Source organism: Pezoporus occidentalis, unplaced genomic scaffold (genome assembly GCF_034315485.1).
Source record: "Pezoporus occidentalis ecotype Australia unplaced genomic scaffold, CSIRO_AGI_Poc_V1 ctg21, whole genome shotgun sequence".
Taxonomy (NCBI): domain Eukaryota; kingdom Metazoa; phylum Chordata; class Aves; order Psittaciformes; family Psittacidae; genus Pezoporus; species Pezoporus occidentalis.
The window spans coordinates 9,669,827-9,692,070 of record NW_026913964.1 but is presented as its reverse complement, the minus strand read 5'-3'; the positions used below and the strand labels follow the sequence as shown (position 1 = coordinate 9,692,070).

Below are 22,244 nucleotides of genomic sequence, written 5' to 3'. Positions count from 1 at the left end.
GAAAAATACAAGGCATCATTGCCATTCATGTTTAGTGTAATATATAGCCAGTTATAAGTTATTAAAAAATGCACAACAAAATCCTGATGAGTACAATCCCTTCTGTGACACTCCATAGCTACTATGAATTTTACAATCAATAGCAGAGGGGAAGGAAAAAAAAAGGAAATCTTAGACTGATAGTGGAAAATAGAACAGCACTTTCCTTATGTATTCTATTCGTACAAACCCCTTTCTTTTCTAAAGAATACTTGGAGTATGTTATTCACACCAGGAATCTGGAATAACATGGTGAATATTGCATCATTTTAACCATACACCAGTAGGTATAAATATATCAACACATTACTAGGTATGTAATCAAATTAAAGCCTTTTTTCAAGAAAACTATTCTTTCATCTTCAGAGAACCTTACACATCTTTAAAGATGTTTTTATTAGCATTAGAAAACTGTTATCTGTGAGCTACTGAATCCCACTTACATGTCTGCTTATTTTTTTCTTTACTTACACTGTCATATGATATAAATCAGGTTTCAAGGTCTGAGATGGCTTTGGACTTGAATATGAATGCTTTCAGTTCCCAGTGTGTGGTCTAGTTTAATCTCTTTGCCCAAGACTCTTACCTCTGTTTAATCAGTAACAACTTCATAAAATCAAGACAGTAGACAGGAAAAAAAATCTGGTTATCAGATATATTAGGAATATTGCTGTTCACTTCAGTGGTGTAGGCAGGAGTAGTATCAGCTAATATGCTAGGACCCAGATTCTCCCAAAAAAACTACTGTGCCTTAAATACCTTTCAAAAATCTATGCCAAAAGAACCAAACAAGATCAATCCACAGAAATCTGTGGGTCTTTTGATGTCTTTTGATGTAAACTTTGCCAACCAGATGGCAGCATCGTTCACAATAGCAAAACCTCAACTAGTGAAAAATAGACTGTTTAGCTACAATCTGTCATATCTTCTCCTGTCATATCTTTTCCTAAACTGCCTGGCAATAATGGATGTTGTGCAACTGAAGTACTTCACCCTGTCAGCAGAACTCCTTGAAAAGATACAGAAACTACAAAATGCTTATAGAAGATAGTACTATGTATTTAAAACTGTATTATTTTTAACTCATAAGAAGACATCTAGCAAGTGACAGCAAACATGTCAGAGCTGTATTATTCCTCTGCTTATATCTGATAGCCTTAAGTGCATGATACGCATAGCTTTGAATTTGGGGATACTACATATGTATTGAAAATAGTAACTGTTGGCCAAATTCTGCATTTCAGTATCAAGTACAACTTCTAACAACCTCACATAAATTCTTGACTGACTCAAACACAGAAATAAAAGTAGCCTTTCTTCTTCCCTTGCATTATGATAGTATATATAAGAATAAAACATCTGTACTTGAGAGGGACTATTTCAATTTCATGATTTTTGGTTTCAAACTACCAACAGCAGATTTTTGCTTCATTGTTTAGAGTCCAAAAAATCTTTACAGATGCCTCTAATAATATCAGGAACCAACTGCTCCAATCCTGTGAACTCCCTAGTGAAGAAAGTATGAGATTCTCTTGGTTCAGAAGCCATGTCTTTCAGATCATCCAGAGGTGCCCAGGCAACACCAACAGAGAACACAGTTATTCCTACAATAAGGAAACCAAAATTATTAAGAACATTCTGCCTATGGATACAAGAACAGCCATTTCTACATCCATGAATTAATGTGGATTGGAAAAACAGTTTCAATACCTGCAATCAGACAATATCTCAGTCTGTCAAAGATTATTAGAAATATGAGGAATTAGAAGATTTCTCTCAGTGAAAATTCTGAAGGAAATACAGGGTGTCTCAAGCACTAGTGTCTTAGTTGTTTCTGTAGTGACACACATGAATGTGGCAGTTACTAAGTCTTGAAACACAGGTAACACTCTAAAATGATTTTGAAAATAAATTTGGATTGTTTGTGTATGCTCAGTGCTTTCAAGCATCAGCAGTCAGTAAGGTTTTTGGCCAAAACTGCTTATTTCTTTCCTAGATAATGACGGAGAGTAAGCATCATGCTGTATTGGGTCATGGCACTGACTGGAGCTTCACTATCTGGCTTTTTTGTCTACTAATTTCTCTCCTGTTTAGGGAAATTAATCTGGGTGTATGTTTTTCATACCTGGGTACTCACACCTGGCTCCACGGAATTGGGAGCTTTCTTCATCCTAACAGAAAACAGTTCCTTAGGGCTTGCATTTTGCTGAATTTAAAACAGGTATGATACTTAAAGTTTGCAAATACAGCCCCAGTGAGTAAAGTCTTTACAACACAGCAGAAATAGAATGAATCAACTTCCACTACTTTTAAGTATACATCATTTACCTGCTTTTTGTGCAGCAGCAGCAGGTCCTCTAACATCATCGTAAGACTGACCATCAGTCAAAACAAAGAGGAAGTTTTTGTTAGCACCATCTTTCACTGGCCCAAACACATTTCTGGTTGTGAAAGTAATGGCATCACCAGTAGCAGTGCCACCACTCATGTAGCGAATGTTGCGAATAGCAGAGAGGACCTCTTCTTTTGTGTTGTAGTCTGTGAAGCTGAACTCAGTACGCTGATCGTATGTGAACTGCACAGCTGCAATCTTGGAACCTATGTCAGAGATCTCAAAAGCCTTTGCAATGTTGCTGATGAATTCAAGCACAAGGCGGAAGTTGTTGTCTCCAACGCTGCTGGAACCATCAATCAAGAAAGCAATGTTGACGGAGTTGTAGCATGTCTTGCTACAGAACATCTGCTCATGTGAACACAGCTTTTGGACAAGAGGTTTTACGTATTTGGTAGTACCAAACCAGGTGGGCATTTGGTAAGAAAAGAAGCCATTTTTTCGACAGACAGCCTGTTTGAAAACAAGAAGTCAGCAGGTGAATACTGACACAGCAGCTGAATGGATGATAATCAGACACCTGCATGATTTTCTTTCAAAGGAAGGCTAGAAATGGAACCTGATGGTGAGAATTTGGAATCGGGTTTTGCTCATTTGTTTTTAAAGAAATTGAGGACAAACATCCGCAGTTGAAGTCTGAAATCTGTAATGTGTCATAAACACAGATGTACAGTTGGGTAGAAATATAGCTCTAAGTCATTCAAAGTACAATTTCTTTCTCCCTTGGCTTCCATAAGATGCATGTAAAATCCAAGGTAGTTGAGAAAGGGGTTAAATTTTAAATCAGTTCTCCAAGGAGATAACTAATCAAGCTAAGATCAAAATGCAGAAGGGGAGGGTAGGCCTCAGCCATGTAAACTCATGTCTTTCTGTGCCTATATGTAAGGGTTGGACCTGCTTGCAATACACTGGGATCAGCAGCAAGCTGTTTTGTGCCTAGAAGCAGCAGAGCTGTAGTGCTTCATTCTGTTCATTCCCTGAGTTATGAAATTTCCACTGAAACTAGACATCTAAAAGCTCCCTGTGGAAAATGAGAGGTTCTCTCACTGGAGAGTAGTAAGTAAAGACCTAGAGATTAGAAAGCTCACATGGGTGTATGTGATCTGTGTTTGAATTCCTGCTCTAAGTTACACAGAATAAGAAGATCCAAAACTCTTCATCCAAAACTAATATCTTCCACATGAACTTGCTCATTTGCTTGTTTTTTGTTATTTCCTGTCCTCACTGTAATGAAAGTAAGTAAACAATTATCCATAGAAAGATACGCCTCCCTGGCTGCTGTTTCAGGACAGGAGATGTATCTGCATATCATTGCTTTGACACATTTAACAATATCTACCTGAGATAGGGGAATCTCCTACACTGAGAATCTCCATGTAATTACAAACTCCAGGAGCTACAACTTGGCCAAGACTGCAGTGGGGAACACTGGTACCTTTGTGTAGACCCTTAGCAGGAAAAAAAAACAGTGTTTCTTTAACCTCCCTTAACGCTATTCTTTTAAATCACTTATTAGCAGGCATAATTACATTGGTTGTTTTGAGATAATATTTTACATATATACACACACAAAAAAAATATCTTTACTTAAAGAAGTTCTTATAATGTTAATTAGTTCATTAGAATTTTAGTGTGAAGTAAATTCTCCAGAATTACACCCATGACAGAAAAACAAATAATGGTAATCTCTCTTACTTTGTCAACAAAACCAATGTCTTGCACCATTCCCAGCTCCTCTGTTGTGGGCTTTGCTACAGATACAATGAACACGTTGACTCCAAATTCTCTGGCCACTATCCCAGCTTCTTCTAGATCATCTGATGGCCAGCCATCTAGAAACACTACAATGATCTTGGGAATTCCTTTGCGTGCTCCATTTTCCAAAGAGAAGAATTTCTGAGCTGTGTGCTTCAAAGCTTTCCCTAGTTTTGAACAGGAAAACAATATAAAGAAATAATGCATACCATAATGGTGCAATTTGGTTTCCTGTATGAAACTGTGAGGGATTTCTGTTATGACTGCAGGTCTAACCCTTTGTAAAAGTGAAAAAGTGTCCCAGGAGACTTGATAGTGACACTTGAGCAATCTGTAAGTTAAAAAACCAAAACAACTCAAAATCATAGAATCATAGAACAGTTAGGGTTAGAGAGGACCTTAAGATCATCTAGTTCCAACCCCCCTGCCATAGGCAGGGACATGCTCACACTAGAGCATGTCACCCAAGGCTCTGTTCAGCCTGGCCTTGAACACTGCAGGGATGGAACATTTACCACTTCTTTGGGCAACCTGTTCCAATGCCTCACCACCCTCACAGTAAAGAGCTTCTTCCTTATATCCAACCTGAACTTCCCCTGTTTAAGTTTGAACCCATTACCCCTTATCCTATCACTACAGTTCCTAACGAAGAGTCCCTCCACAGCATCCCTATAGGCCCTCTTCAGATACTGGAAGGCTGCTATGAGGTCTCCATGCAGCCTTCTCTTCTCCAGGCTGAAGAGCCCCAACTTTCTCAGCCTATCTTCATACGGGAGGTGCTCCAGTCCCCTGATCATCCTCATGGCCCTTCTCTGGACTTGTTCCAACAGTTCCATGTCCTTTTTATGTTGAGGACACCAGAACTGCATACAATACTCCAGGTGAGGTCTCACAAAAGCAGAGCAGAGGGGCAGGATCACCTCCTTTGACCTGCTGATCACGCTGCTTTTGATGCACCCCAGTAAAACAACACCAAAACCAAACCACCCACAAGAAATGATCAGATAAAGCTAAGGAAGAAGTCACTGACATTTTTTCACCCACAGGTCTAGATTTGTACTAAGATGCAGATATATTAGTGCCTGCAAAATAGATTGGAAGGAAGAAAGTTGAGGAGCTACCTAAATTTAGCTTGTGAAATGCAACGTATTTGGAATGCTCAGTTGTCCTCATTTGGCAAACATCTCTTCACAGCCACTTATTCCAAATTTATTCTAACTCTTTAATTACCCACTCAACAAGAAAGAAATGCTAAGTCTTTTAGAAATGAAACTGTCTCAAGTTACCACCCTATTATTAGTGGAAGTTGATTTTAACACCATGAAGTGATATTTGTATATCTACTCTAATAAAATTTAGTAATAAGCAACCCTAGCTTCTGGAAAGGAAGTGTAAGATGTGGCAATGTTCTAGTGGAAAACCACAGAATCCGAGTATGGCATTTAAAACACTTCCTTACCTAAACTGAATTATAGGAACTTCAGTATATACACACATATATATAAATACATTAAAAAGTATGTAAAGAAGTCATTTCTATTTGCATGGAAGTATGTAATCACCTGTATTAGAATTGCCTCCTCTGAACCCCAATTCCTTTATGGCAAACAAAACTTCTTTTGCAGCAGTGAAGTTTTTCAGATAGAATTCAATTTTTGGATGTTCACTGTGGAAAAATAAAACTGAGTAATTAAGTGTGTAGTTCACTTTTCATACTGCTATAGCATTAGCAAACTAAAGTAAACTTTGAGTCATTCTGATCTTGGTAATATAAGGTCTTCTCTATATCTTTAATATATCTACTAAAGTAGAAGTATGCTCCTCACTTAATTCTCACAGTCCTTAGCAAGATGAATTATTTACCTGGGTGGGTGAATTAAGAACAGGATGATTCTTAGGTTCATCAAGCAGCTGAAAACATTAGGTTGAGAATATATACAGGAAAAAAACTTGAACATGCCAGATGCTAAATGCTAAATGCTCAACATCTTTCTAGTGACTATGAAAGCAAGTCTAGGTAATTAAATTAGAATCAGCCATCTACTGTATAGTTGTCTAAAGGCAGGGGAGAGGAATAGATTTTAATGATGAAAAATGCAATAGAGAAACCCTGTGCTACAGCTCAAGAAAGTCTGCTTTCTTTTGATATTCATCAGCCACTATTGATTGAATACCATTCTGCAGAATATATATTGTGATATTGTCTGCAGTGATATTGTCTTATTAATCACTCAGTTATCTTTTGTATAGATCTGTTCTTACCTGGCCTGTACAACTCCGACGTGAGGCCCTTCTGTTCCAATTCCTAACATCACAGCTACTTTTCCAACAAAGTTTTTCTGCAAATTAAATCTACGTTGGCCAATGTTGTAACTTCCATCAACGAGAAATGCAATATCAGCTTTACAGTCTGCAAACATCCAAAATAATTAGATTTACCGACAAATAAGTGTTAGGATTTTGCTTTCAAAAGTTAAATCAGTAGCTTCTTACCTTTGTTTCCAGCCTTTTTATCAAGTGTCTTCTTGGGTTTTTTACCTTCAGTGAAGGAAACAGCATGGATCATGTAAGAACAAGAAGGTGAATGATCAAAAGTGCTTAGACTCAGACAAATGACAAAATGCTTACACCCCAATATTTACATTGCAATCTATCTTCAGTAGGAATTGTCAGTATCAGTTTAAATTTGCACTACTACTGCTTTACTCCTTAGAGCATACTCTTTTTCAAATGAAACAATTTAACCTTCCTTTCTACACCTGCTTAGCTGATTGATTACTGAAATCTAGAAAACTGGGTAGATTGCTGTAGTTCACTATCCCAAGTGCTACCATTTCTCAGCAATCCTAGTGTACAGCATGCAGTTTTAATGCTTTGGAAGCAAACCATGACTTAAACTATAAAACAGTCTATTCGCAAACAACATCTCAATTCCAGTATTTATACAACACTAACTTTCATAAAAACTGATCTATCCTTTTAATGCAGTATTGTCTGTGGAGAAATTCACATAACACCTGAATTTTTACTGCACAAGTTCTGACATCACTCAGCCGTTAGGCAGTTCTGTAAGAAAGAATGTGAAATCTATGTCTTCTCTGTCACCTAAGAGGAATGAATAACCCATGAGCTCATGAACTCTTTCCTTCCTTTATGCTACCTGTATTACTTTTCCAAATTAATTCAACTTTGGGTTTTTTTTTTAATTGAAATCAGAATCGATCTCCTCATTTACAAATGGTTCCTCTTTTTGCTGGTGAAAGATATACTGCAAGAACAGATATTGCATGTCTTCTTCTTTAAAATTAAATGAATCATATGAAAGATGTCATTCTAGCCAGGGATTCATGCAGTGTAACATATCACGAGAGGCTTCCCTTGTTGAAAAGACCTTATACCTGTAGAAGGACGTGCTGTTGATACAGATCGTCCAACTGATTCAAGCGCTGTGCTCTTGATACCTGTTCAAATATTGGAAGAATAAATTTACTGTATTTTAATGCATTTAAGTGAAATTACAGGTGCTTGAAGAACACTATTTGTTTCCAGTAATCTTTCTTCTTCATCTGCTATTAGCTACTCTAGGAGTAGTACACAGGCCTAGACAAATCTTTGGTGTAATCCAGTATTGTACTCCTTGTTTTACAGGTAATGAACTTCCCTAAGCTTTTGCATTTGAAACAACAGCAGCTTATGAGTAATTACAACATATTTAACTGATGAGAAGTTTTAAGCTGTAGTAGCCATTATTTCTAGCAGATAAACTCAGGACTTGATCTTGAGAAGTGGATTTCACTTACACCCTCACCAAAAGCACCTGTAATTCCAAGTTCTTAACTATTGATATGCAATGCAATGTGTACTAGTATCTCCAGATAGCAGGCTGAATTTTACCCATGTAAATAATAAGAACACATTAGAGAGACACATTTCCCAAACTTAGAAAAAATATACAAGAAAACTTCTTTTTTTTGAAGCACAACAACATGTATAATCAGTAGGCTTCTTTATACAATCTGTAACTGGTTTGCAAATAGGCACAGTATCTCAGCTACACAGAGAAAAACTTCTGAAAAGCACATTGTAGCTTCATGACCACATCACATCTAAGTTGGCATTATCCCTTGCCTTGGAAGGTCAACGTTCTTTTTACAGGGAATGCTGCACAAGCTCTTTGAAGCGCCTGACAAGTGCTACTGCCTGCACAAAGGTAGGCAGGGGGAGAGAAAGGATAAAACTATAGCTGGAAGTGGTAGGAGGACAGGACTGCAATAGCAGGATGGAAGCACTGACTTTTATAAACTTAAACTGTCATGGAACTGCACTGTCAACTGCCTACTATCATGCCATTATATTCTAGATAACTGTAATCTATTTTTATGTATTTGCTTCTGCTACAGACTAGCTAGTCTAGCTGAAACAGTATTTTAAGGAAATCACGGGAAAATGAAGATAATTAAAAGTGAAAATTTCTGTTACTACACTCAGAGAGCATAAACAAATGTGATTACTGACAGGAGCACTGAAAGTTTCCTGTATTTCTGTTAATATTTCAGATAAGTTTGCAAAATAGTGTGATCCACCTACCAGTCACTGAGAAAGACGAAGTCCATCTAGTGAGCACCTGAGACTGGATCCCATTGGCATTTACAGCCGGGTAGCTTTCCTGCCCTGGAAGAGTCTGTACCCTTACAGCTCCTCCTGCACTGGTGATCACCCCCCTGAGATACAAAAATAATTGCTATAAATCAGACATTTTAATCACAAGAAAATGCAAATTCTAAAGTTCTGGCAGAGTTCAGACTGACACAGAAGAGCAATACTTGACAAACACACCAATTATTGACAATAATAGAATCATAGACTGGTTTAGTTTGGAAGGGCTCTTAAAGATCATCTAGTCGTAATGGCAGGGGGACCTCCCAGTAGACCATGTTGCTCTAAGCCCCATCCAACCTGGCCTTGAACACTGCCAGACAGGCATCAGAACTGTTCAGAACTCTTTATGTGTAACTGAAAGATCAGTTATTATTTTCAGAGGCCAAAATTACATGTTGAGCTTCTCTAAGAGGGAGTAAAATCTTGATTATTTGTAATACTTGGGCAGGTACTATGGGAGACAAAGAACCATTTCAAGACTATTTAAACACAGCAATGTGCACCTTTGTGTTCATTTTTCTTATCCATTTGGCTTTCTGCTGGAAAAGAGGTCCCAGTCTAATCTGCTTTAAGACATTGTGAAAGTAGAATAATCAAGACCAGAGTTTAGAAAGCCTTGCATATATTTTGGGTAATATGAGCCCTGGATATACGTGGTAAAGGCAGCTTCCACATAAATCTCCTTGTGGACTGCTGCCGAAATACAGTCCTCCTTTGTGATACATACCTCCAAATGTGATTTGCATTTCTGAATGGAGCCATGGTTTTATTTATATATATATATTTCTTGAAACTTGAAAGATTATGATAGTAGTTTCAAAATATACAGATATTTTCTCATCTAGGAACACTGTGTATAGTATATAGACAGAGGGGCTTCAGTTAAATTACCCTGGATGAGTTTAAAAACAGATTATGAAGTTGGCAAACACAAACAGCACTCTACAGCTTTTTTAAAAAACTGTGAGAGAAAAATCAGACCAGAGCCCCTAACTGGTTATTTTTAAATGACAGGAAAATTCAGTAAGTCAAGATCATCTTCAGGGAAAATAACACATTAATATATTTAAAGTACTTCAACCTAATTAGAGCATAGTTTTCTTCTCCAGTACCTGGTTCTTTTTGGCATTCAAGCCTTCACTAGTGTCTCAGTCTTAATACATCCCTGGCAGTGTTCATGACCAGATTGGACGAGGCCTTGGATGATATGGTTTAGCGTGAGGTGTCCCTGCCATGGCATGGGGGTTTGAACTAGATGGTCTTAAGGTCCTTTCCAACCCTAACTATTAATGATTCTATGAAATGTGCCAGAAATACAATATATGTAATTGGAACAGTTTCTAGTTTAAGTTTATATTTGCTACTTTGGGTTTGTATCAGCAAACCTAGTCTATGCCCAAGTTAGCTCACACAAAGAGCTTAATATCTCTTCCCACTTCCTTTGTTGTGGATTCACAACTTTGAACCCTGACTGAATTAAGACTCAAGACAGTTTAACATAAAAATTATTCCTGGAAGCAATAATTTTAGCTTATTTTCAATACAGTGTAACCAATTTTGTCTATCTTATTCTATTTGTCTATTGGTCTCTTCATTTTGATTAATCATTCCATGAAAAAAAAAAATTATCATCTGAATAGTCTTCACCGAATCTGGAAGCTTTCCACTGAAACTGAAGTGGATTTATTTTCTCCTTGTCCATGTATAGAAAACATTTGATTTTGCTTTTCACCACAAGTCAGAAATCTCTAGACTGCCTTTGGATGATACACCATTTCCATGTAACAGCTCTGCTATTTTAACGCAGGTGGGGAGATGATACTAGATGTGAATGTAACATGATCTATAGCTTTATTATTCCTATAGCTTTATTGTTTCTCTTCCTTGCCATTTTTTTCCTGTAGGTAAACTGTTTAAGCCATCTTTTACAGTCAGGTCAGTTTTACTTGTGATGTTTCTTCCAGCAAATTTACTCACAGTGCATGCTTGTATCTGATAAAATGGAATAAACCATATTGCCAGTCTGCTTTTGTATTCTGGATCAGATTGACAAATTCCATTCTGCAATCCTTTATGACTGATTTTAAAGCGAGATTCATCCTGTGTAAATCCAAAGTGGTATTTAAAGAGTGAAGAGGTGCCTATGCACTTGAGTGATTTATATCACTACAATCTGCTTCAAGTTCTTTGCTCCTGTGTGACTGACTTGCATGCCATGGCTGTTTTGATTAAACTGGAACTCTGCAGATTTTTCAGGAACAGCTTTCACATCCTTACTATGTTTAATGTTGCTGCCAGCACTGCTTCACAGCAACTTTATACAAAGCTGTCAGTCCATTCTCTTGCCTAGCTTCACTGTTAATAACAAATTGTTACTTATAACTAAATGGTAATTTTCACTCAAAAACGCATACAAATTAAACAGAAAAGCAGATACACATGGAAGCAATCCTGTACCTTACCACACTATAGCTCATGGAAGAAAGCGTATAGGCAAAGGTCAGCAGAAGATATCCCATGAAATACAGGAATTTAATCTAAAACAGACTTAAAAGTATGTATTGAGGTAAGTGAGCAGAGTGGATTGAAGCTTTAGAGCTTCATATACCTCCTCAAAATAAGTGCAAGAACTGTTTATCTGCTCTCTCAAGAGAAAGAAATGCAGGGCTGGCCTGCTCTTTTTGAAGGAGCCTGCACATCAAAACTGATGTCTACACCACAAAGAGACTCTTCAGCCATGGGAGATGATCCTTATAGATGTAACTGAAGTCACTAATCTTAGACACAGCAGGAGAAAGCTGGAATACCATCCCCTGGTTAAAAGAAAGAGGAAACACAAGGTATTTCATCTGGTGAAAACCTTTTTCCTCTGGGTAAATTTTTCATTGGTATGTTTTTATGCTAATTATATGCATCATATAGGTCTATAGGTAGGCTATCTACTTTATCAGCAGAAGAGAGAGAGCAGAAAGATGAAGGCCTGCCTTGCTATCCAAGAGCATCGTTTTGACGCGAGCTCCTCTTCCCATTGCTAACAGAGAGCATCTGGCACTTCCTATAGGGTCCTTGGATGAAAACAGCTGTCCTTGCAGCCTTCAGACAAGACAGCTGAATTACCTGGATTCCCATCTTTCCTTCCTACTATCAGCAGCTACATCAAAATCCTTCCACATTTTCTACCTTTCTCCATTACTCCAAGACACATCCTTCTCTTCTCCAAACTACAATCTCCTGCTGCTGCCTGTTTGCCTTCAGCCACTGACACAGAGCTGCTCAGGGTTTCATGCCAGCACCCTCCGCCTCCCTATGCTATGCTCTTTCTTTCTCCTCTGGACCTCTACTGCTTTGGGCAGGAAAGAAGGCTCAGCAGCAGAAGCAGGCGCTATACGCCCAGAAGATATACAGCTCAGAAATCCCTCTGGCCAGACAACCTTTTTGTAAATATTCTTCTAGTAAATGCTAGGGCAGCTCAGGGACATCCATGCTTGAGGTGATTTTGTGGCCAGCTTGGTAATACCAGAATATACTTTCATTACACCAGAATTCTGGGCCCCCAATGTTTAATGGTTCCATCCTGCGGTTAGTTAGGGAGGTTCTGAAAAAAAATTTACATGCCTATTTAGCATCAAAACCCTATCACATTGGCTCGGTCTCTATTTAGTGGAATTGGCACTAGCAAAGAACTGCAAAAGCTGAGAACCTAGTTCTTCATTTCACCTTCCAATTACTAATCCAATTAATCACTCAGATTTAACTCAGTTCATCATGCCTACATAGTGTCAGCCTTGTAGGAGGCTCTCCATTCTTCCCCAACAAATAAATCTTTTATTCTTCTGCCCAGAAAAAGAAAATATTAAATAAATATTCTGTTTCCTGAGAGTAATTACACATAAAATAAGGAGAGAAAAAGCCAAATACAACAAACTAAAACAGGCAGAGACCATATTCATCTGTAGAATACAAAACATTCATAGCTGAATTCTGCTAAATTCTTTACATGCATTGTATAGTAATTATTGTGTTAATAATTGCCTTACAGTAATGGAACTGCTCATGGGAATAAGCATTATTTGGTTTATATAAAATTAAGGAATCAGGCCTCAGTTTCGACCTGGCATACAAACTGAAGTGTATGCAAAGGGGGGAGCCAAGGCATGCTCACATAGTCATTCCCAGTGTTAAAAAAAAAAAAAAAAAAAAGAAATAAAGAGATAATCACTGCTCCCAAGACTGATGCTGCTGGAAATAGTGAGCAGTTGCCTGACCGTGCTTTCTGTAATAGCCACAGTCATTGTAATGGTGTAAGCTTGTCACTCAGCCATGCTTAAAGTATAGTTATGTTGTACTCACTATGCAAGGTGATGTAGGGAATACCTAGTCTGAAACATGATGTGATTGTTTCACTTATTTGGAAGAAATTCACAAAATTCTCAAAGTGCATATCTAATTACATTATGGTAACAGCAAATTATGGTGATTACCCATTAGTAGTATCTTCTTCAAATTACTTTGACAGCAATATGGAGTTTAGCCATTGCAACAGAGAGCAAGAAGGAACAAGTACTTTGTATGTTTTTGTTGGACTTTATAGTCTGCACTGAAATTAGCTGAGAACTAAAAATCTATTGCCTCTCCTCCATTCTTCAATCCTTTTTTACCACGGATAGCATTTATGGCTGCTAATAGTTGCAGCAAAACCAAAATATTCTCAGTTAGTAAATCTAGTTCCAAGTATGAAAGGCCAACAGGACTAACATCTCCCAACTCAAAAGTAGTCCTCAAAACAGCAGTTCTCCTAAATAGAATATTTTCACCTATATTCTTGCTTTTTCAAAACAGTTTACACACTGTCATATTCATAATGCTTGAACACTGTTAATTTACATCCTTACTGGAAGACACAGATTAGAAGGGGGAATATATTTCAACCCCTTCATTGCTGTTAGAGCTCTCATTGTTCTCACAGTGCCTGTGGAGACAGATTATTAGATGCAGGTTTTACAAACAGGGTGCATATTTCACAAGTAGTATAACTCGTATAAATACTTACTATGGAAAAATATAGGGTTTTTTTCTATACTCCTATGCTTCTGGGCTGGAGAACAGTAATACACATATAGCTTGTAAGATACAGACTTCAGTGAAAAGTGATGTATAAATGTCTGTGCTTTATTATCTAAGGGAAGACTTTGCAAAACTAGAAAAGAAATCTGCATCTTCCATTTCTTGTACCTCCCCCTTTTGTAAAAGGGTTCCGCAGCTGTGACAGAACTGATCCCCCCCAGCTTTGTTGCTGGGACCTCTCTAACAGTCACAGTCACCACTAGCACAGGAGGCTCAAAACTAACTCTCAAGTCTTTAAACCCCTTTCAAAAAAGGTCTTGAAAGCAAGAGCCTTCCCCCCCCCCCCCCTTTTTTTTTTTTACATAAAGACATCTTTGGCAACCAGTAAAGAAATGGAATGTTAAAATAAATGGCTACATCAGTAAATAGAAACACTGTCTTAGGAAAAAAAAAAGACAGTGGGAAGAAATCTCAGTTTTCCTAGATAACCTTAACAAAAACCACACACACACACATTCCTCTAATTTGATCCAGACATTCTTTCACAAGCTTTCTGTAAATACTTAAGCTAGGAAAATTGAAGAACTGAGATTTAATTTTTTTTAAATACACATGAAGACACTTAGAGCACACTAAATAGGGCATTCATTCTTTTTACAGAATGATCAAAAAGAAGCCTGTTTTACCAATAAAACACACATGAAGACATGCAACTATCTTTCAAACTAACTCTTAAGCTTTAAAAACAAATACACACAGACCCACACAATCCCTTCCAAGTCCTTTCTAACTGCCCCTATAGTACCTCAGCTCTTACTCTCCTTTACAGCATTCAGGAAGTCCCAAAGTTTCTACTCAAAACCCCTCATTAAATCCAATTTTTAAACACAGATTATTTTAGTTTATTTTGAAGTTTAAATACTGCTAACAATAACAAGATTTTCAAAATTCTGGCTAAAAGTTAGATGATTTAAACTGACACTTTAAATAAGTTTCTGAATAGTCTCTGTCCTTATTGTTAGACTTTTCTTCATGTCTAATCAAAATGACTGTTCCTAGATTGTCAGTCCTATTTTGAGTCATAACACCTTACAAAGTTTTGAATCTACTTTGCGGTAGGAAGCATATTGTGAAAAGTCTAAGTGAACAAATACATTGTACAGCCAATTAATAGATGAAGCTAAAAATCCTTCTTTAATAAACAAGAATCTTTCTCAAAGTCTTAAAGTCTAAAAATCCCTGTAGGCTGATAGTCAGGATTTAGTTCGGCTTCCACAGACAACTGAAATAAGTATCTCACTATCTGGTTTTGCCCAACATTTCCTCATTAAAAATTGATTTGTGAGAATTTTTCTTGCAAATAAGTAATTAAAATTTTGTCCTTCCTCAAAACCAAAAAAACAATAACCCCCCCAACAAAAAAACAACCAACCCCCAAAACCCCACAGATAACCTCAAAAAGATATCTGCCAACCTGTTTTCCTTTCCCTCTGTAATTACAACTAAAAACTTAAACTAAGAAAAATAACCTGGTAACATCTGTTTAACATGGGTTATCAGGATATTTTTCTTAGTCTAAGTTTTCAGTTGATACAGAAGATAATGAGACCAGTATCTGGCTGAATTAAGAGATCATTAATTAAACTAACACCCATCAAGCAACTGTCAGAAGAGAAACACTAACATAAAAAAACATAACACTGATGAAAAGCAATCATTCAGCCAAATCACAGGTAGGTCTGTTTGCACAGGAGCTTAAACCAATTTCAATCATTTCAGGAAAAAGGTCATGTAAATGAAAGTCTGAAAGCAAATCTGCTTTTATTCTCCAGTTAGTTACTATTTACACTGTAGTTCCCCATGTCTATGGATGACATGTAAGTAATCTTACGGAGAAAGTTAAAGTGGTTTTAGGGAATAGTTAAACACAACTTGGGTACCCAGGACACTTGCAAGCTGCCCAACCATTCTCTTCTTCTGTGTTCTCTTTTCTCCTAATGATGTTTCTATTGACTGAATAGGACTCCTGAAGTCCAAAAAGATCTTTGTTATGATGGCATCAAACAGTTCAGATTTAAAAAGTGTAGCAAGAGTAAATGAACTTGCTTAACACATTGATTAATAGTCATCTGACTTACCTGTGTATGGCAGCCCCACAGATACTGGAAAGAGAAGCATAAACTCCATTCCCAAAGACATAAAATTGCCACAGAGGACAGTTTGCTGGGCAAATGACATCTTCTACCTGCTTTCTAAGGTCGAGTCCTCTTGTAAAGCACGTGATAGCGGTGGGAGCTAAAGAAAAAATAAGAACCTGTGACCTGAAAATCTTTAGGGTTTGTTTTAGGTTTGGGGTTTTTCTTTCTGTGGGTTTTTCTTTTTTGTGGGTGTTACTTTTTTTTTTTAATTTCTCTACAGTTTCTAAGCTGTGTCTGTAAAGACATCTTTGGAGCATACAAATGTACAGTTATGACAAGGAAGAACACACTTTTAGATTATTTATGGGAAAGAAGTGTCAGAAAAAGGTGGGAAGGGTAAACAAAACAAGCAAACAACACAAACCCATCATTAAAACAATATCCAAGGAATACTACAGGGGGAACAATTCACATCTGTAAACTTACTGCAGAGACAGAAGGGCAAGACAAAGACCTCCAAGGCTGGAGGAGAGCATTCAGCTGGTCTGATAGCAGAGCAGGTCAGGGTTTTGACTTTGATCAACATCGACTCAGCATTGGAAGTTCAACCCATGGCTGGATATTTATTCTGAGCCTCCTAAGAGCGTATCTTGCCCTTGCTGAGCACTAGAAGGTGCAAGAACCTTTTCTATATGCATCCAGAACATTATTTTTCCACAATATTAAGATGAAAGCTGGCAGAGGCCAGCCAATGTATTTGTACATACCCCACAGTATTACATACCAAGGAGAGTATGTTTCAGGGATCAGGGATCTGACCCTCACCTGCTTCCCTGCCCACTCTTTCCACTCTTACCGAGGGTATTTACTGACCCAACATAAGCTGCTTGTACTTCAAAGTATTTGGAGCATATGCTGTTCCTCACCAGCAGATGGACATGATCATACCTCCTGCTAATCTCACCCACTTTGGAACTGAAAAGCTGAGCAGTTGCAGCCAGAGGTGCACAGAAAAGTGTGTCTGATCATTCTAGCTGCATAAATCAGATATATGTGTTGACATCCATGTAGTTTTAGTCTTCAGTATATTTAATCCTCATTAACGCTATACTGAAATTATGTTAACCCACCTAATCACGTCTTCTTGAAAAATCTTTGTTACTATTTGTCAGGACAAATACATGCCTTGAATATGTCTATCTAGCCCAGAGTAAGAAAAAACAAAACAAAACAAAAACCACAACACCACAAAAACCACAAAACAAAGCAGTAAATACTTCTTCATTTTCCCTTCTCATGATACTAAAAGCTGTCTACCTAAAAAAACACTGTAGAGTGACTTAGTCTGATTCTCTAGTATCCAAGAAAAAAAAAAGTTTCTTCCAAGACTTAGTCTTACCTACTCACTTCCTTTCCCATATTTAGTCCTACACATTTGCCTTAAAAACAGAAGTCTGAAAAATGAATCAGAATCACCATGCTTATACATAGAAGTTCTACCTTTTCCTTGTTAAAAGTGCCATATTATTGGTGTTATGCTACAAGAAGTCAATTTACTTTGCTGTTTGAGTCCCCTAATACTTTAATGCAAGTACTACAACTGCACTAGTTATTTAGTGGACAACAATCAAGCAATAACCACCAAATGACAGCTATCAAGACTATCAGAATAAAAGAGCAGCTAGGAGTATGGATGTCCTTGCAGAAATCACTGCAATAATCATCACTGGTAATCTCTGCTCTCCCAGTACTGTTTGTGCCATGCATCCTGCAATATTTTTTCAAGCTTCTAAAAGTGCAAGATGCCACAGGCAGCTCTTATACCTATTATTTCTAATGTACTGAACTTGACTGAATCCCTTCGCAAGCTGTGCATACAAAGACAATCATTAGGTATGTCCAGTTACAAACCATTTATCACTTGGAGATCTGCATTCCTCCCACCACTGGGTACTCAGTAACTAGTCATGTGTCAGGCTAATATTTACATAGCATTGGGGGGTGGGGGGTGGGGAGACACGGGACACCAACCAAAAAAAAAAAAAAAAACAAAAACCCAATAAAACAAAACCTTGCTGCTTTTTCCCTGGATATGAAAATACAAAGGTCCACTGTAGCCCAGCTCATTGGATTTTTATGTACTGATGCCTGCAGACTGTCATGATCCTTGTCTACACCAGGAGAGAGGGGCTTCTGAGGGAAGGACCTAGCTGCTGTTGAAGAGCTGACATATTGTAGCTATGGGCTTTAGCAGTCTACCTCTGTTGGATCAGCACAGAGGTAAAACACACTAAAAGCTGTTAGTTAAAAAGCAACAATTTCATTTTGGTTTTCTGTGAGCTATGTTTCTATAACCAAGATTAATATTAGGAATAGTAGGTACAGTATCAAAGTGAGAAGTACTGGGTACCAAAATCTATGCAGTGGATTTTGTTCTTTGCTGTTAATGTATCACCAGGTATCAAACACAAAACTAGAAGTAGTCTGCTGCAAACAGAAACTGCCAAAGATTATATATAAAGTAACTGAGATAGAAGACAAGAGTTTTAATCACTGTAATTTAAGAATGCAAGTGTATTAGTGGAAGCATTTCTCTGGATAAGTATGTGATCCAATATTCTAAGTCCATATATTTTTGGAAGAAGGAAAGATAAGCTTCTGATTTACAGGAAATTACTCAGTCCTGAACTCCTGCCCATTCGGGACTCTGCTGAAGACCAGAGACCTATGTTAAGTGATGTAAATTTACGCCTTCAGAACTGTGATAAAATGACCATCATCCCATTCTCTCAAGACACACACTCTTTAAGCCCCACAGAAACACACTACATCAGGGTACTCCAGAAAACAAAGGGGAAAAAAAAAAAACAAACAAAACAAACAAACAAAACCAAAAAAAAACATTTCTTCCTGATTTAAGCCATATTTAAGTGTAAGGATGAATGTCTTCTATCACTGTTGACCTAAAAAAAAAGAAGAAAAAAAAATAAAGCAAAGTCTCACTTCTCTCCTGAAATATCCATCTGATAACAACACTTTCAATCAGGCCATCAGTTTCCATCTTTTTGGGGACTCATCCCATGTACTCCAATTTGTTCTGAATAGCCGTTTCTTACACCTGCCTATAAGAGTTCTCATTTAATTTTTGACAGGACTTACTAATTTGAAGACCATAGAAAAATAAAAGTCAATAGCCAAAAATCAGAGCTTCTCTAATCTTTAGGTTTCCATGCATTGGTTTGGGAAAGCAGAATCCTTATGTACATTATTACAAAAAAAATTAGGGATTCCTAAGAGTAATACAGCTTTACAAGGCACAAAATAGAGAAGTTCATCCTATTATGTTTCTTATTCCTTTTACTATTTAGTATTGTTTCTTTGCAAAACAGGAAGATTCGAATCCTCAAGATAAAAAGGACTTAAAACAAGCGTGCTTTTTGTATCTTATGGAAGGAATATTCACACCAGCCTTATCCATACTAGAAAAAAAAACATAAAAACCTCCTAATAGAACTATAGCTGTGTATGTTTTGGAGAACATGATGACAGGTTGCATACTAATTCATGTAATCTTAAGTACATATCTTGATCTAGACAAGAGCAACGGGATTTAAAAAATCTGATTAATTTCAATCTGAGACTTGCCTTTTTCTGATCTACTTACAGTTGCTTACCAGCACATGCCAATGGTCACCCACCCCTAGAGTTTCCTGAACAGTAACCAAAACTGCTGAACTCTGCAGTATTTGCATGCCTTTCAGGGGGAGCATAAAGAAAGGTATAAAATCCCTTAAGATCTCCTCACACAGTTACAAGCCTGACACAGTAGATTTTTGAGGGAACTAGTGATCTTCCATTACTTTGAACAGCAGAATTTATAAGAATTCCTGCAAGCTCTAGTTCAATAACCAAATGCTGCTGAATTAGGCTTGGAACAATGGTAAGAGACAATATTTCACAGTAACTGTTCACATTTTATATTACAAACACATCCTAGCAGCAATATTCTATTTTGTCAGTATTGCCTTAATGTTATTTTAGCTGGTCCCAGATACCTTCAGATTACAATGGCTTCTTCTTTAACCCTGGGAGGAAGCACCACAGACAACTTTTCCATTCTTTCCTGACAGACTGTTGGCACTTCATCTGTAATGCACCTGTAAAAAAAATACGTAAGGGAATTGTGGTTGGAGTAGGTTTTCTACTGGTTGAAGTAGGTTTCTTAGCCATAGCACTCCTGTGACATGTAGCTATTAACAGTTTAGCACAAAAGACTTTTACAAATGCTTGACTGAACACAAAATGATCAGCAAATCCTACTTCCTAATGACTGTAAAATCCTGAATGGAAAAGCTTAGGGTCACTCACCTTCTGCAGGCCAGGCCTGCAGGTCTGGAAGTGCATCCTTCTGGAGGCTCCTGCCCTCCCTTGGTGCAAGGCTCTGCTTCATGGGGCAGGCGAACTGCTTGCGGTGCATTATTTCTTCAGCTGCTTCCGGTGGCTCCTGGTTCCCCTGGGGTGCCGCTGGCTCCAGGAGAGCCCGCTCTCGGCAGCAGGGATACAATCCAACAGGGCACAGTGCAACAGACAGCCCCTGCCCTGCCTGGCATTTTAAGTATGTTCTTTTGCTTTCCAGGTCAAAATAATGGCAGGGCAGCAGGTTTAAAAAGTTTTTAATCAATTCCACAGTTTAAAGTATGTCAGAGATCCTCAGATTGCCAAACACTGCGGGAGTGCCTTTGTATCACACACAAACACACCACCACTCACTCTTGCCATCAGTGTTCTCCTAGACGGGGAGACTTAGCACCACGGCTCTTCAGCCTGTGTCAGGACCGGCTTTTACCCCCGTTTGGGAGCGTTCCCGGACTCCCTCTGTGCCTCTCCCGAGGGCCACCTCCAGAGGAGCCCGACACCGTGGGGCGCGGCCGGAGGCAGCGCTCACGCTCCACAGGGCTCCGGACCGGAGGCGCTGCCAGAGACCCTCCGCGCATCCCGGCGAGGGGCGGCTGCAGCCGGCAACGCTGGCAAACACCGAGCCGGTACCGCGACCTGGCGCCCCCGCGGGCCATCATGTCCCGGCGGCGAGGGACGCGCAGCCACAGTCCGAGAGGGAAAACCCCTTGGGGAGGTTGAGGAAAGAAAGCGGGCAACTCACCCGAGCCGTCGCTCCCGCGAACGGGGCTGAAAAGCAGGAAGGTGCCTGCGAACAGACAGGGAGCTGGTCGGGGCGCTGCTCCGCGCCTTCCCCGCCGGCCCCGAGCCGCCCCCCGGGGTACCCACCGAGGAGAAGGGGGACAAGCCACATGGTGGCGGAGCGCGTCCGGACCCCGGGGCGACCGAGAGCGGAGGCGAGGAGAGCGGCACGGCACGGCGAAGCCTGCCCACTAGGGAGCCCCACCACGGATGCCAACCTCTCCGCACTGCCCTGGCCCTTCCGCGGAGCTGCACAACCGACGGCAGCCACCGCGTCCGCTTTAAACCTCTCCCGGGGCGCATGAGCACTGGGGCGGGTTCGGTGGCCAGGGCGGGGGGAAGGAGGGAGCGGGCGCGGGGCTGGGCGGCCCCGGCGCTGGGCAAGGCCCGGCAGGAGCTGCTGGCCCGGTCCGGCCCGGCCCGGCCCGGCCGGGCCCTCCCCTCCCCCGCCGCACCCTCCACCCGGGCGCAGCCCTGGTCCTCCGGAAACGGCACCCCGGGGCTTCCTTGAGCATCGGGCAAAGCCGTTAGCCCCTTTGCCCGGGAAACAGGCAGCGGAGGGGCAAGGATCTTCCCGTGCCTTTCGCCGTTTGTAGCTCCAGAGCTGCCCCCACGCTCCTCTATCTCCCTTCCACCTACAGCTTTGGAACACCTTGTTTCAGATGTCTTTATTCCAGATACCTTCAGAAATGCGAGTGAGTTGTCAGTTACCTCCCCACAACCTCTGCCCCTTCCTCGGAAATGAATGAAGGGGCAGAGCTATCACCAGCGCTGCTCACTCGGTGCTGGCCCCGTGCGTTAACTGGTTAACTAGTGTGCTGCAAAAGAGAAAACTGGGGCGTTTCAGCCTAATATAACCTTTCAGAGAGATGAAAATCCCTAAAAAGCTGATTGAATCCTTTGTATTTGATCTGAAATGTGAGCGTAAATATTACAGGTACCTACCTTTCATTTAAGCAAAACTTTGCTTAAATGAAATATTAAATGTAAATTACAACTTT

At 39.4% G+C, this 22,244-nt stretch overlaps 1 protein-coding gene across 1 annotated transcript; it reads right to left on the bottom strand.

Moving 5' to 3' along the window:
- Positions 1–302: 302 nt before the first annotated feature.
- COCH (cochlin) lies at positions 303–21,773 on the bottom strand. Its single transcript, XM_062619378.1, is given in 12 exon segments — positions 303–1,643; positions 2,368–2,884; positions 4,127–4,353; positions 5,749–5,852; positions 6,449–6,596; positions 6,680–6,724; positions 7,585–7,647; positions 8,774–8,907; positions 16,048–16,204; positions 21,206–21,250; positions 21,331–21,574; positions 21,576–21,773. Coding segments are annotated over 12 exon segments (2,043 nt in total). The 5' UTR covers positions 21,759–21,773; the 3' UTR covers positions 303–1,467.
- Positions 21,774–22,244: the final 471 nt, after the last annotated feature.